The sequence below is a fragment of the Bos mutus genome, chromosome X (genome assembly GCF_027580195.1).
Source record: "Bos mutus isolate GX-2022 chromosome X, NWIPB_WYAK_1.1, whole genome shotgun sequence".
NCBI classification, from domain to species: Eukaryota; Metazoa; Chordata; class Mammalia; order Artiodactyla; family Bovidae; genus Bos; species Bos mutus.
In genome coordinates, this window is record NC_091646.1 from 50,163,449 (window position 1) to 50,180,520 (window position 17,072).

The window sequence follows — 17,072 nt, forward strand, 5'->3', positions numbered from 1 at the left end:
CCGACTCTTTGCAACCTCATGGACTGTAGACCACCAGGCTCCTCTGTCCATGGGATTTCCCAGGCAAGAATTCTGGAGTGGGTTACCATTTCCTTCTTCAAGGGATTTTCCCAACCCAGGGATCAAACTCGTCTCTTGCATTGACAGGCAGATTCTTTACCACTGAGCCACCAGGGAAGCCTACATTTGTTAGTACTTTTAGAATAAGATCTATTTAGGTTGAACTGGATGAAACTGCAATTTTTGTGGGATAATTGCTCAACATCAGCAGTTTCATCCACTTTGACCTAATAAGACAGGAAAGTAAGACTGCAGTGGATTTCCCCTAACTAACTCATTCTGCTGAGTGGTCCAGACCCAAAGTTTCCCAGGTCCCCAGTTACATTGCCTGTGACCTTTCTAAGAGCCACAGTGCTTTCTTTGGCTATTACAGTGCATCCTAAGGAGTGTCACTAGGAAAGGAAAAAAAGAACTTCAAAAGTAAGAACAAAACTGAAAATTCCAGCCTGGCTGCAGCACCAGGACATGTGTCCCAGACATGCCAGCCACAGGCTGGGCCCATAGGAGGTAGCTCTTAACTTGTTAATATATATTATTGATATATTAATTTTGTATCCTGAAACTTTACTCAATTCATTTATTAGTTCTAATAGTTTCCTGGTGGTGGCCTTAGAATTTTCTATATATATTATTTTGTTACCTTCAAACAGTGACAGTTTTACTTCTTTCTTTCTAATTTGGATTCCATTTATGTATTTTTCTTGTCTTCTATGGTTAATGCTTCCAATACTATGTTGAATAACAGTGGCAAGAGTGGGCATTCTCATCTTGATCCCCATCTTAGAGAAAATACTTTCATGTTTTCACTAGTGTATATAATGTTGGCTGTGGCTTTGTCATATATGGCATTTATTTTGTTGAGGTATGTTTCTTGTATGCCCACTTTTTTAATTAAGAGGTTTTTTTTTTAATCATAAATGGATGTTGAATTTTATCAAAAGTTTTTAGGCATCTATTGATATGATCATATAATTTTTATTTTTCAACTTGTTAATGTGATGTATCACATTGGTTGATTTGCAATATTAAACCATTCTTGTATCCCTGGGATGAGTCCAACTTGATCATGATGTATAATCCTTTTAATGTATTATTGAATTCTGTTTGCTAATATTTTATTGAGAATTTTCACATGTATGTTCACCAGTGATATTGACCTGTAATTTTCTTTTGTAGTGTCTGGTTTTGGTATTAAGGTGGTACAGGCCTTACAGAATGCATTCAGAATTGTTCCTTCTTCTGTGATTTTTTGGAATAATTTGAGAAGGGTAGGTGGTATCTCTTCAGGTGTTTAGTAGAATTCACCTATGAATCCATCTGGTCCTAGACTTTTGTTTGTTTGGAGTAATTTTTTTTTTTTTTTTTTACTATTGATTTAATTTCATTGCTGGTAATCAATCTGCTCATATTTTCTATTTCTTCCTGATTCATTCCTGGGAGATTGTATGTTTCTAGAAATTTATCCATTTCTTCTACTTTGTCCATTTTATTAACCTATAATAATTTTTTGTAGTAATCTCTTATGATCCTTTATATTTGTATGGTGTCAGTTGTAACTTTTCTTCTTTCATTTCTGATTTCATTTACTTGGGACCATTCTTTTTCTTGAGGAGTATGGTTAAAAATGTATCCATTTTGTTTATCTGTTCAAAGAACCAGCCTTTAGTTTCATTGATTTTTTTCCTTTAGTCTCTATTACATTTGTTTCTACTCTGATCTTTACTGATGCTGAGCTCTTTAAGCTTTTGCATGACTGTAAAACTCTCTTTTTCAAATCTGAATGATAGCTTTGTCAGGTATTCTTGGTTGTAGATTTTTTCCTTTCATCCCTTTGAATATATAGTGCCTCTTTCTTCTGGCCTGTAAAGTTTCTGCTGAAAAGTTAGCTGGTAGTCTTATGGAAGCTCCCTTGTACATAATTAGTTCCTTTTCCCTTGCTCCTTTTCCGATTCTCTCCTTATCTTTAATTTTGCCACATTAATTATAATGTGCCTTGCTGTGGACATCTTTGAGTTCATCTTGTTTGAGACTCTCTGTGCCTCCTGGACCTGGATGTCTTCTTCCTTCCCCAGGTTAAGAAAGTTTTCATCTATTATTTCTTCAAATAAGCTATCTGCCCCCTTTTCTCTCTTCTTCTCTGAGACCCCTATAATACAAATGTTAGCCTTCTTGACAAGGTCCCAGAAGTCTCTCAAGCTTTCCTTATTTTTAAAAATTGTTTTTTCTGTTTAGCTCCAGTGATTTCTATTACTCTGTCTTCCAGTGTGCTGATCTGTTCTTCTGCATCATCTAATTTACTGTTAATTCCTTCTGGTGTATTTTTTATTTCAGTTACCTTATTTCAGTTCTGTTTGGTTCCTCTTTCTCTTTTCTAACTCTTTGCTAAAACTTCTCAGTGTTCGGTTTTTATTTTCCTGAGTTTGTTGAGCATCTTTATGATCATTACCTTTAACTCTTCATCAGGTAGATTACTTATCTCTATTTTGCGTAGTTTTTCTGAGGTTTTTTCTTGTTCATTTGTCTGGGACATATTCCTCTGTCTCCTCATTTTGGCTAATTCTCTTTATTTATTTCTGTGTATTAGGTAGGTCAATTACATTTCCTGACCTTGAAGAAGTAGCCTTACATAGGAGACATCCTTTGAGGCCCAGTAGCACACTCCTCTCTGATCATCAGAACTGTATGCTGTATGGGAGCCCCCTTTGTGAGTTGCATGGTCTCTTCTGTTGTGATGAGGCTGACTACTGTGGGCCTGTGGGCATACTGGTAAACGTGATTGGCCTCTGGCCCAGTTGACTGCCAGACCCTGCCTCTTGGGGTGGCTGCCAACCTACCGGGGGTCTGAGTCTCCTATGTGGCTGCCTTCACAGTCTGGGGGTCCCAGAGTTGGTGCTAGCCTGCTGTTGGGTGGGTCCATGTCCAAGTGTGACTACCTGTGCTGCTGGGGGGACATCAATGCCAGCCCACTGGTGGGTGGGTAAGCTCCCAGCACTAATAGCCTAGCTGTAGGACTCCAAAATGGCCCTTGCCAGCATCAGTGTCCTTGTGGAAGAACAACCTTCCTCAAATGGCTGCCACCAGTGTCTATATCCCAGAGGTTGGGCTCCAATGACCTCTTGCCTCTCTGAGAGGCTCTACAAGAACAGTAGCCTTCCAAAAGTAAGCCCCATTGGCCTTCAAAGCTAAAAAAAATCTAGGGGTTCATCTTCCTGGTACAAGACCCTAGGCCAGAGAGCCCAGTGTGGGGCTCAGACTTCTTTCTCCTTGAGGAGAGCCTCTGCGGTTGTAATCATTCTCCTGTTTGTGGGTTATTCACCTGGGTAAGTGACTATAACATGACCCTACCCCTCCTACTCATCTCGTTTTGGTTATTTCTTTATATTTTTAGTTGTGGAAAATCTTTTTCTGCTGGTCTTTAGATCATTCTCAAAGAGAGTTGTTCTGTAAATATTTATAATGTTGGTGTGTCTGTAGGAGGAGGTGAGCTAAGGGTCTTCCTAGTCCACCATCTTGGTCACAGTCTGCTGCCTCATGATTTCATAAAATGCCAAAAAGGACCCTCTGAAGGAAGATCTTCTCCTCAGTCCTTGGATGGGGAACCTGAAGCTCAGGGAGCTTAGTGTCCTATTTTGCCAAAGGTCCCTGGCAGAGGACACACTGGAAGCCTCCTCAATTCAATTTTTAAAACATTCTTGAAGTTGGCTTTCTTTGCTGTTGTAAGAACATGCTTGGAAATTACTATTAAATCATGCATGATCAATAAACTGGGTTCCAGGAATCTTAAGGCGTGCCTCAAGTTAATTACCATAGATAATTATGTTTTACCTTTGCTTGTTCATAAAATGTTAGATTGAGGAAGAAATGGAAAGGAATATTTGACTTGTGGTGTCTTAAAGTGCTCTGAGGATAATTAAAATCTTTAAATCACATACAGAATTAAGAGCAATAGCTCAGTCCTCTATAGAAAGGGAAAAATGTTTTTTTAAGAATCCCCTAAAGTTGACATTTCAAATCAGTTGGAAGAAAAGATGCATTATTCAATAATTTTCTTTAGGATAGGATGGAAAAAAAAAAAAAAAAGCTGTCTCTGTATTCCACTTTACAGTAAAATATGGTCCAAGATACATTGATCAAGGATTTAAATTCTGAAAAAAGAAAGACATCATAGAAGTACCCTAAGTCCTCATGGGAATTTTTTCTAATACTAGAGTGTTAGTAAAAATACTCTAAATAACATTTTTAAAAGGTCAAAGCCAGAAAAGGAAAGATATTATATATTTTCTTAAAATTTATTTATTGTTTCCCTCTCTCTTTGCAAAACCCCCATCATAAATAGACAGGTAACAAATTACCAAGTAGGAAAAGTATTTACAATTCACAGACCATGAATTAATTTCCTAATATACAAATATAGAAATCAATAATAGCCCAACCTGATTAAAAGAAAGATGTAGAGGATATGAACAAAGTGATCACAGAAATAAACCTAACAGATTAGCAAAGATCAAAGATTTTGCTCACATGCTGTACTGGTAATGCTCTCAAGCATTGCTGGTGAGCATGTAAATCTATAAAGCTGCTTTTAAGTGTAATTTGACAGTATTTACCAAGCTTTAAAATTCTACTTCCAGGAGTTTATTCTAAAATATGCTTGCATATGTGTTAAATTACATGCATTAGATTATTCATTGTAGCATTGCTTGATAGAGCAAAAGATTGAAAATAAGTGCCAATCAGTATACTATTTAAATTATAGGACTTTCCTACAATGGCATACTCTGTAGACATTGAAAAGAAAAAGGTAGCATTATAGATATGAATATGGAGCAGTCTCTAAGATGTTGTTGTTCAGTTGCTCAGTCATGTCTGACTGTTTGTGACCCCATGGACTGCAGCACGCCAGGCTTCACTGTCCATCACCATCTCCCAGAGCTTGCTCAAACTCATGTCCATTGAGTCAGTGATGCCATCCAACCATCTCATCCTCTGCCATCCCCTTCCCCTCCTGCCTTCAATCTTTCCTAACATCAGGTCTTTTCCAATGAGTAGGCTCTTTGCATCAGGTGGCCAAAGTATTGGAGTTTCAGCTTCAGCATCAGTCCTTCCAATAAATATTCAGGATTGATTTCCTTTAGGATTGACTGGTTTGATCTCCTTGCAGTCCAAGGGACTCTCAAGAGTCTTCTCCAACACCACAGTTCAAAAGCATCAATTCTTCAGCGCTCAGCCTTCTTTATAGTCCAACTCTCACATGCATACATGACTACTGGAAAATGTTAAATAAAAAAGGCAATGCAGTGTGTATGGTCTGCTACCACTTGTACTTAATGAAATACTTTCACTTAAATATATATTCTCCAAAAGGATTCACAAAATAATAATATTGATTTTCTTGAGGAGCTGAGGACAGGGCTGGAAGGGAGATTTACTTTTTATTGTATACTCTTTTGTAATTTTGAGTTGTATGACATGTCCGTGTATTACCTACTTTAAAAATAATTTTAAAAGGACATACCTCGCATATCTTAATAGCACATTTCATTTCTAAAGTCAGTGGAACTTGTAGGCTATGACCAGACACCTTTCATATTATTTGACCAGTAGACAAGAGGTCCTTAATGACAGAAAGCTATAAGGCTTGACTAGTCCCTTACTAGCTAAGGTAGTTAGTTACCTGTCTTATCTTGAGCATCAGCTTCTATTCTTTTCCCATTACCTGAGATAAAGGTATATTTGGCCTATTTGGTTGTATACTTAGAACTTGGGAGTTGCTTTGATTAGGCATGTAACACTGCAAGGGAGAGAATATCAGTTTTACCATCTGTTTGAATGTATTGGTTTGTTTCTTTCATGAACGCACACAAAAATACTCTCTCATAGTCTCCCCATTTAAAAATTATAACAATAATATTAACACATGCTTATTGTAGAAAATTTGGAAAATACAGAAAAATATTTAGAAGAAAATAAAAATTTCTTTACCACCTAGAAGTAATAATTTTTTTTCTTTAATCTATATCATGGATCCTTTCCTATACTGTCAAATAGTCTTCTGAAACTTTTTTGTTGTTGCACTGCACTGCATGCAGAATCTTAGTTCTCCAACCAGGGGTTGAACCTATGCCGGCTGCAGCGGAAGCGTGGAGTCCTTACCACAGGACCAACAGGGAATTCCCCACAGCGTTTGTTTTTTTATTTAATTTATTTATTTTATTTATTTTTCTTTTTTTAATTTTATTTTATTTTTAAACTTTACATAATTGTATTAGTTTTGCCAAATATCAAAATGAATCCGCCACAGGTGTACATGTGTTCCCCATCCTGAACCCTCCTCCTCCTCCCTCCCATACCATCCCTCTGGGTCGTCCCAGTGCACTAGCCCCAAGCATCCAGTATCGTGTATCGAACCTGGACTGGCAACTCGTTTCTTACATGATATTTTACATGTTTCAATGTCATTCTCCCAAATCTTCCCACCCTCTCCCTCTCCCACAGAGTCCATTAGACTGTTCTATACATCAGTGTCTCTTTTGAGTCTCGTAGGCTAATTACTTTACAATATTGTATTGGTTTTGCCATACATCAACATGAATCCACCATGGGTGTACACATGTTCCCCATCCTGAACCCCCCCTCCTACCTCCCTCTGCATACCATCCCTCTGGGTCATCCCAGTGCATCAGTCCCGAGCATCCTGTATCATGCATTTGTTTTTAAAATGCCATATGGTATACTATTTTGTCATTTTCCCCCCACCTAGTCAATTTTAATGACCTTGAGGGTATTACTTATTTTTAATTGTGCTAAGTAAAAATAAGTCAGACAGAAAAAGACAAATGCTGTATGATCTCATATGTGGACTAAGTTTGTTGTGAAGTGAACACAGGTACAGAAAACCACACAAAATAAATGTATAGCTTAATGAGTCATCTTATGGCAAATAACTTTGTAACTACATCCCAAGTTACTAAAGAGAACTTTGCAAGCACTCCTCTCCCCACAACTCTCTCCAGGTTTTCCTCTCCAATCTAAGCCCTCTCATTCCCCTGAAATGAACACGTAGCCTGACTTTTATAGTTATCATTTTCTTTCTTTTTTAAAAAATTTATTTATTTACTTTTGACCATTCTTGATCTTCATTGTGGCTCAGGCTTTTCTCTAGTCACAGTGAGCGAGGGCTACCCTCTAGTCATGGTGTGCACACTTCCCATTGTGGTTCCTTCTCTTGTGGAACACAGGCTCTAGGGCACATGAGTTTCAGTAGCTGTGGTCCCCAGGCATAGGCTCAGTAGTAGCCACTGGCTCACAGGGAAGTCCCAAGAGCTCTTTCTTGATGTGATTGATACCTTCCCTGCTTTTATTTTAAAGAAAAAGGGAGATCTTCCCTCCTCCAACTTTTTTTTTTTTGGTAACTTTATTTATTTTTGGCTGTGCTGGGTCTTTGTCGTTGCTTGGGCTTGTCTCTAGTTGTGGCAAGTGGGGAATCCTATCTGTAGTCGCAGTGCATGGGCTTTATTTCGGTGGCCTCTCTTGGTTCAGACCACGGGCTCTAGAGCACAGGCTCAGTGGTTGTGAGACATGGACTTCGTTGCTTTTCACCACGTGGGATCCTCCCGGATCAGGGATCGAACCCCTGTCTTCTGCGTTGGCAGGCAAATGCTTTACCACTGAGCCATCAGGGAAACCCAGTAATCATCTTCTTTTTTTTATTAGCTATAATATCTTATTTTAAAAAATTTTAATATAAATTTATTTTAATTGGAGGCTAATTACTTTACAATATTGTATTGGTTTTGCCATACATTGACATGAATCCACCACAGGTGTACATGTATTCCCATCCTGAATCCCCCTCCCACCTCCCTCCCTGTACCATCCCTCTGAGTCATCCCAGTGCACCAGCCCCGAGCACCCTGTATCATGCATCGAACCTGGACTGGTGATTCGTTTCACACATGATAATATACATGTTTCAGTGTCATTCTCCCAAATCATCCCATCCTTGCCCTCTCCCACAGAGTCCAAAAGACTACTCTATACATCTGTGTCTCTTTTGTTGCCTTGCATACAGGGTTATCATTACCATCTTTCTAAATTCCATATATATGTGTCAGTATATTGTATTGGTGTTTTTCTTTCTGGCTTACTTCACTCTGTATGATAGGCTCCAGTTTCATCCACCTCATTAGAACTGATTCAAATGTATTCTTTTTAATGGTTGAGTAATACTCCATTGTGTATATGTACCACTGCTTTCTTATCCATTCGCCTGCTGATGGACATCTAGGTTGCTTCCATGTCCTGGCTATCATAAACAGTGCTGCAATGAACATTGGGGTACACGTGTCTCTTTCAATTCTGGTTTCCTTGGTGTGTATGCCCAGCAGTGGGATTGCTGGGTCATAAGGCAGTTCTATTTCCAGTTTTTTAAGGACTCTCCACACTGTTCTCCATAGTGGCTATACTAGTTTGCATTCCCACCAACAGTGTAAGAGGATTCCATTTTCTCCACACCCTCTCCAGCATTTATTGTTTGTAGACTTTTGGATAGCAGTCATTCTGACTGGCATGAAATGGTACCTCATTGTGGTTTTGATTTGCATTTCTCTGATAATGAGAGATGTTGAACATCTTTTCATGTGTTTGTTAGCCATCTGTATGTCTTCTTTGGAGAAATGTCTGTTTATTTCTTTGACCCATTTTTTGATTGGGTTGTTTATTTTTCTGGAATTGAGCTGTAGGAATTGCTTGTATATTTTTGAGATTAATTCTTTGTCATTTGCTTTATTTGCTATTATTTTCTCCCATTCTGAAGGCTGTCTTTTCACCTTGCTTATAGTTTCCTTTGTTGTGCAAAAGCTTTTAATTTTAATTAGGTCCCATTTGTTTATTTTTGCTTTTATTTCCAATATTCTGGGAGGTGGGTCATAGAGGATCCTGCTGTGATGTATGTCAGAGAGTGTTTTGCCTATGTTTTCCTCTAGGAGTTTTATAGTTTCTGGTCTTACATTTAGAGCTTTAATCCATTTGAGTTTATTTTTTGTATGGTGTTAGAAAGTGTTCTAGTTTCATTTTTTTTTTTCAGTCTCAGAATTCTTTTTATTTATCTCTAGGTTAAAAATTTCTTTTATTTTTTTAATTTTATTTTATTTTTAAACTTTACATAATTGTATTAGTTTTGCCAAATATCAAAATTAATCCGCCACAGGTATACATGTGTTCCCCATCCTGAACCCTCCTCCTTCCTCCCTCCCCATACCATCCCTCTGGGTCGTCCCAGTGCACTAGCCCCAAGCATCCAGTATCGTGCATCGAACCTGGACTGGCAACTCGTTTCTTACATGATATTTTACATGTTTCAATGTCATTCTCCCAAATCTTCCCACCCTCTCCCTCTCCCACAGAGTCCATAAGACTGTTCTATACATCAGTGTCTCTTTTGCTGTCTCGTACACAGGGTTATTGTTACCATCTTTCTAAATTCCATATATATGCATTAGTATACTGTATTGGTGCTTTTCTTTCTGGCTTACTTCACTCTGTATAATAGGCTCCAGTTTCATCCACCTCATTAGAACTGATTCAAATTTATTCTTTTTAATGGCTGAGTAATACTCCATTGTGTATATGTACCCCAGCTTTCTTATCCATTCATCTGCTGATGGACATCTAGGTTGCTTCCATGTCCTGGCTATTATAAACAGTGCTGCGATGAACATTGGGGTACATGTGTCTCTTTCCCTACTGTTTTCCTCAGTGTGTATGCCCAGCAGTGGGACAAGTGGTTGACCAGTTTTCCCAGCACCACTTGTTAAAGAGATTGCCTTTTCTCCATTGTATATTCTTGCCTCCTTTGCCAAATATAAGGTGTCCATAGGTGCGTGGATTTATCTCTGGGCTTTCTACTTTGTTCCATTGATCTATATTTCTGTCTTTCTGCCAGTACCATACTGTCTTGATGACTGGCTTTGTAGTAGAGCCTGAAGTCAGGCATGTTGATTCCTCCAGTTCCATTCTTCTTTCTCAAGATTGCTTTGGCTATTCGAGGTTTTTTGTGTTTCCATACAAACTGTGAAATTATTTTTTCTAGTTCTGTGAAAAATATCATTGGTAGCTTGATAGGGATTGCATTGAATCTATAGATTGCTTTGGGTAGTATACTCATTTTCATTATATTGAGTCTTCTGATCCATGAACACGGTATATTTCTCCATCTATTTGTGTCCTCTTTGATTTCTTTCACCAGTGTTTTATAGTTTTCTATATATAGGCCTTTGTTTCTTTAGGTAGATACATTCCTAAGTATTTCATTCTTTTCGTTGCAATGGTGAATGTGATTGTTTCCTTAATTTCTCTTTCTGTTTTCTCATTATTAGTGTATAGGAATGCAAGGGATTTCTGTGTGTTGATTTTATATCCTGCAACTTTACTATATTCATTGATTAGCTCTAGTAATTTTCTGGTGGAGTCTTTAGGGTTTTCTGTGTAGAGGATCATGTTATCTGCAAACAGTGAGAGTTTTACTTCTTCTTTTCCAATATGGATTTATTTCTTTTTCTGCTTTGATTGCTGTGGCCAAAACTTCCAAAACTATGCTGAATAGTAGTGGTGAGAGTGGGCACCCTTGTCTTGTTCCTGACCTTAGGGGAAATGCTTTCGATTTTTCATCACTGAGGATAATGTTAGCTGTGGGTTTGTCATATATAGCTTTTATTATGTTGAGGTATGTTCCTTCTATTCCTGCTTTCTGGTTTTTTTTTTTTTTTTTTGTCATAAATTGATGTTGAATTTTGTCAAAGACTTTCTCTGCATCTATTGAGATAATCATATGGTTTTTATCTTTCAATTTGTTAATGTGTTGTATTATGTTGGTTGATTTGTGGATATTGAATAATCCTTGCTTCCCTGGGATAAAGCCCACTTGGTCATGATGTATGATCTTTTAATATGTTGTTGGATTCTGTTTGCTAGGAGTTTGTTAAGGATTTTTGCATCTATGTTCATCAGTGATATTGGCCTGTAGTTTTCTTTTTTTGTGGCATCTTTGTCTGGTTTTGGTATTAGGGTGATGGTGGCCTCATAGAATGAGTTTGGCAGTTTACCTTCCTCTGCAATTTTCTGGAAGAGTTTGAGTAGGATAGGTGTTAGCTTTTCTCTCAATTTTTGGTATAATTCAGCTGTAAAGCTATCTGGTCCTGGGCTTTTGTTTGCTGGAAGATTTCTGATTACAGTTTCAATTTCTGTGCTTGTGATGGGTCTGTTAAGATTTTCTATTTCTTCCTGGTTCAGTTTTGGAAAGTTCTACTTTTCTAAGAATTTGTCTGTTTCTTCCAAGTTGTCCATTTTATTTGCATATAGTTTCTGATAGTAGTCTCTTATGATCCTTTGTATTTCTATGTTGTCTGTTGTGATCTCTCCATTTTCATTTCTAATTTTTATGTGATTTTTCTCCATTTGTTTCTTGGTGAGTCTGGCTAATGGTTTGTCAATTTTATTTATCTTCTGAAAGAACCAGCTTTTGGCTTTGTTGATTTTTGCTATGGCCTGTTTCTTTTGCATTTATTTCTGCCCTAATTTTTTAAGATTTCTTTCCTTCTACTAACCCTGGGGTTCTTAATTTCTTCCTTTTCTAGTTGCTTTAGGTGTAGAGTTGGGTTATTTATTTGATTTTTTTTCTTGTTTCTTGAGGTATGCCTGTATTGCTATGAAACTTCCCCTTAGCACTGCTTTTACAGTGTCCCATAGGTTTTGGGTTGTTGTGTTTTCATTTGTTTCTATACATATTTTGATTTCTTTTTGATTTCTTCTGTGATTTGTTGGTTATCCAGCAGCGTGTTGTTCAGCCTCCATATATTGGAATTTTTAATAGTTTTTCTCGGGACTCTACTTTTAAAAAAAAGGAAAAAAGAAGCTCATAGATACAGAGAACAGACTGGTGGTTATCAGAGGCAGGGGTTGGGGAGTAGGCTAAATGGGTGTAAGTAGTGAAAAGGTACAAACTTCCAGTTATGAAGTAAGTTCTGAGGACTTAATGTACATGGTGACTATAATTAATAATACTGTACAGGATATTTGAAAGGTACCAAGAAAGTGAATCTTAGGCTTTCTCATCACAGGAAAAAAAAATTTTTGTAACCATGCATGGTGCAGAAGGTTAACTAGATGTGGTGATCATTTTGCAATATTTACAAATATTAAATCATTATGTTGTACACATAAAGCTAATATGTTATATGTCAATTATATCTCAATACAAAAATAAATAAAATTAAGAAAAGACAGTTTGGTCTCTTAAAAAAAAATCTATATAGTATGCCATTTTTATCATTTTTTCCCTTAATAAATAGTCATGACTATACTCATGTACTTTGTGCATGCCTTAATTATTCCTTTATGCTCCATTTCCTAGGAGTAAAATTCCTGCATCAAAGAGAATGAATGCTTTCAAGGCTGTTAGATGTGTTGCCAAATTTCTCTTTGGGAAGATGCTACTTATTTGTACTTCCCAAGTACACATGTGAATGGTGCACATCCATTTCTGTGCATCCCAGTTAATGGTGGGCATCACTGTTTAAAGCTGTTTTCCAATTTGAGAGGCTAATATGCTATTTTGCTTTAATATTCATTTTCTCTGATTACTTTCAAAGCTATCATTCCCCCCCCATTGGTGACTAGCCACTTCTTAAATATATTTTTTCATGTCTTCTGAATCATCTGGGGATTTTTTTTCCAAATAAGAGGTAGTATCAAATTTTAATATGCCCCTTCTCAGGTTTACTGGCCCTGTCTCTGCCCCTTTTTTCCCCAGAGATACCCAGGGAAGTATCTTGCCTGAGACAGCATAAGAAATCTCTTTCCACAGAGTTCCAATGTATTATGATTGAGCAATTGTGCAAATAAGAACATGACTTAGCATTGCTGGGAAACAATTTTTAGAAGCCCCTGTGGGTATGGAAGCAACCTTCTGCCTTTGAGAAGATCTAAGGGATAGAAAGGCTTTTTTTTTTTTTTAAGTAGACAAGATAAAAAGTGTATTGCTATGTTAGATGTTTTGAGCACCTGAGAAAAGAGGTGATGAATAAATACCAAGCTTTATATATTGCTGTTATCAATAGTGTGAGCCACACACTTTCTTGTTTGCCTTGTTTTTAATCATCTGCTTCTATTTCACATCAACCTTCTTCGTTGGCTTTTCAGATTGGACAAGTTGTCCTGGAAGAGAGTCTTCAGTTCTTTTTTTTTTTTTTTAAAGTCTTTACAGCATTTCTTCTGTTTCATGTTTTGGTTTTTTGACTGAGAGCCATGCAGGATCTTAGCTCCTTGACCAGGGATTGAAACCATGCCTCCTGGATTGGAAGGCGAAGTCCCAACCATTGGGCCGCCAAGGAAGTCCCAGCCTTAGATTCTTAAAATTAAACTTTAAATATAATTTAAAAATATATATTATTACCATGTAGTTTATTTCTCTGCTTTTCTCGTTTCCTGGTGAGACCTGTAAAATTTCAGGAAATGATCTGCTTTATGAGTAAAAGATGAATAAAACTGTTGTAGATTACTCCTTTTCATTTCCGTCTTCAAGTTTGGGTGAAATTAGTGGCTTAATAATGATACACGTCACTCAAAAATATTTATTTATTGAATGAAGGAACTGCTACAGAAATAAATCCTAGATAAGAGATTAGTGTGTAACCTCGCTTTTTATTGTCTCTGTGTGTAGTCTTGGAAATGGATCCTTGCACCAGGCATTCTGTACATCTTTGAAAGGATCCTCAGATTTTACCGCTCTCAGCAGGTTGTGATTACCAAGGTAAAGAATATGCACTTTCTTCTTGTTGTGCTAAGAGTTCTGTTCTTCCTGATTATAGAAATAAATTGCCATGTTGTCACCTTCACAGGAATAAAAAAGAACTTGAGGGCAATATATTTGAGTTCCTCTGGTGTTGGACAGAACTGGAGAGGTTTGGCAGAAATCATCAGCATGGGTCTATGTCAGAAGTTGCTAACAGGCAGTCTACACCATATCTCTGTAGCCTGTCAGACTCCTCTGTCCATGGGATTCACCAGGCAAGAATACTAGAGTGGGTAGCCATTCCCTTCTCCAACACTTTGGCCACCTGATATGGAGAGCCAACTCATTGGAAAAGACCCTGATGCTGGGAAAAGATTGAGGGCAGGAGGAGAAGGGGATGACAAAGGATGAGATGGTTGGATAGCATCACCGACTCAATGGACATGAGTTTGGACATGAGATGGTGAAGGACAGGGAATCCTGGCATGTCCATGGGGTTGCAAAATGTCAGACATGATTGAGCAAATGAACTAGAACAACAACAACAAGAATCTAGCCCACAGACGTATTTTGTTTGGCCCTTACACCAATTGTTTAGAAAGTCGAATTGGTCGCTAACATTTAGAAACCTGGATGGAGGCTTTCACATCAAAAAAATGTCATTTCTTGTTGGTTTTCCAGCTTATCCAGTTATAGCACAGGGAACTGTATTCAATATTTTGTAACAAGATAGAATGGAATTTAATCTGAAAAATAACTGAATCACTTTGCTGTATACCTGAAACTAACACAATATTGTAAATCAACTATGCTTCAATTTAAAACTGGCATTTATAGCCTCTCTTGAAGAATCAAGCAACTTGATAATGCTAAATCTCTGCTCCATAGTGCAACCATTGTCTGGAATTGGTAATTGCTACCCTGTTCAGAAAGGAGTTCTGTTTGCAATTTACTGTCATCACCAGCCCTCCAGCTTTACTCATTTACTTTATCTGCTTGCCCCGTCACCATTTGAATTTGCCTCTTTTGGCCTCTGTGCTTCGTTCATAGGTTGTCATGCACCCATCCAAAGTTTTGGAATTGCAGATGCACAAGCATGGCTTCAGTATGGAAGTGGGACAGTATATTTTTGTTAATTGCCCCTCAATCTCTAGCCTGGAGCGGCATCCCTTTACCCTGACCTCTGCTCCAGAGGAAGACTTCTTCTCCATTCATATCCGAGCAGTGGGGGACTGGACAGAAAATCTCATAAGGACTTTTGAACAACAGTATTCGCCAGTTCCCAGGTAGGTCCTTAAGAGCAATAGAGACCCAGACCAGAACGCAGCAGGCAGAAAAGAGAAAGTAATTCCTCACTGAACCTTAAGTCTGGTAAAAATGGTATATGATTAAAGTAAACAAGCAACAATGAGCCGTGGAGCAGTTATGCCTCTGGGAGGACGTTTGAGGTTGCAGGTAGAGGTGAGACTTCACTTTTGCCCATTGTCTTTTGCCTTCTGCCAGGATCCAGGTGGACGGGCCTTTTGGCACTGTCAGTGAGGATGTTTTCCAGTATGAAGTGGCTGTGTTGGTTGGAGCAGGAATTGGGGTTACCCCCTTTGCTTCTATCTTGAAATCCATCTGGTACAAATTTCAGCATACAGATCACAACCTCAAAACACAAAAGGTACACTCCTGAGTACCATTTTTCATCTGGTCTGAGCCTGACAGGTCCACAGTTTTCATGGGCTAAGCATTTTACAATTAGTAAGAGAGTAACCTCTCCCTGGAGTTACGAGAGTAAGTGATCACTTCTCCCAGCCAAGGCATCTGCTTCTGCAGACTTGCCATAAGAACCGGGTCTTCATCTCCAACTGGAGTTAAAAGCAACTTGAACTGAAGCTGATGTTTGAGCTCTTTCCATAAGGGAAGTTGTCAGGACTCTGGACATTAATGCCACTTGAGGTCAGCAGCTCTGTAGAAGTGATTTTTTCCAGGTCACTCTTAGACTTGATCAACAAATATAGTATATATGTGCATAATCATGTCACCATAGTGCACATTGTAAGAGGCACTTAATAAGGCTATATTCTCTTTTGCTGATTTCAGATCTATTTCTACTGGATCTGCAGGGAGATGGGTGCTTTTGCTTGGTTCAATGACCTATTGGCTTCCCTGGAACAGGAGATGGAGGAATTAGGCAAAGTGGGTTTTCTAAACTACCGTCTCTTCCTCACCGGATGGGACAGCAACTTTGTGAGTTCAAACAACACACTAATTCCCTAAGATGAAGGTCAGATAAAACATAATGCATGCTGAGCAGAAAAAATCATATCTTATGATTTCCTACCTGCTTTCAGCTTCACACCCAAGTTTAAAAGTGGCTGAAGGAAGGGTAGCTATCAGGACCTGCTTTTTCTAACTTTCTATTTCTCCAACTCCAGGCTGGTCATGCAGCACTAAACTTTGATAAGGCCAATGACATCCTGACAGGTCTGAAACAGAAAACCTTCTTTGGGAGACCTATGTGGGACAATGAGTTCTCTACAATAGCTACCACTCACCCCAAGTAAGTGTATTCTCCCCTAGTTGGTTGATTTTGCAGAATTAGGTTTAGGAAAAGTATTACAGCATGTTGAACACGCTTGGGAAAAGATTTCTGGGGCCAAAACTATTTGTACCAATCTTAGATTCTTGCTTAAAAGTGAGGAAATTTCATCTGAGATTTCAGCCAAATAGGGGTCTTGATCTTGTAATTGATGAGAAGACATTTGTTGTCCCCACCTGCATTCGAACAGTGAGGCAAAGAAACTCAGTTCTGGCTGTATTACCAAATAAAAGAGAGAACTAGAACCATTCAAATGCATTGTTTTGGGCCAAAGCAATTCTGAAGAAAAATAACAAAGCTGGAGGCATAACTCTCCCAGACTTTAGATAATACTACAAAGCTACAGTAATCAAAACATCTTGGTATTGGCACAAACATATAGATCAATGGGACAGAACAGAGAGCCCGGAAATAAACCCACACACTTAGGGCCAGTTAATTTTTGACAAAGGAAGCAAGAATATACAATGGAAAAAAGACATTCTTTTCAGCAAATAGTGTTGGGAAAGCTGGACAGCCTCAGGTAAATCAATGAAGTTAGAATGCTCCCTCATACTATACACAAAAATAAATTCAAAATGGCTTAAAGACTTAAATGTAAAACATGACACCATAAAACGCCTAGAAGAGAACCTA

General features: G+C 38.1%; 1 protein-coding gene across 3 annotated transcripts in view; it reads left to right on the forward strand.

Moving 5' to 3' along the window:
- The window catches only part of NOX1 (NADPH oxidase 1), a 36,233-nt gene that overhangs the window by 15,485 nt on the left and 3,676 nt on the right, over positions 1-17,072 (forward strand). For 2 of the 3 annotated variants that reach the window (XM_005901012.2, XM_005901013.2), the window contains 5 exons: positions 13,778-13,867; positions 14,900-15,135; positions 15,353-15,515; positions 15,938-16,084; positions 16,273-16,397. In XM_005901012.2, the coding sequence (XP_005901074.1) occupies positions 13,778-13,867; positions 14,900-15,135; positions 15,353-15,515; positions 15,938-16,084; positions 16,273-16,397 (761 nt within the window). The remainder of the gene's footprint in view (positions 1-13,777; positions 13,868-14,899; positions 15,136-15,352; positions 15,516-15,937; positions 16,085-16,272; positions 16,398-17,072) is intronic. The other variant, XM_005901014.2, reaches the window with a different exon arrangement.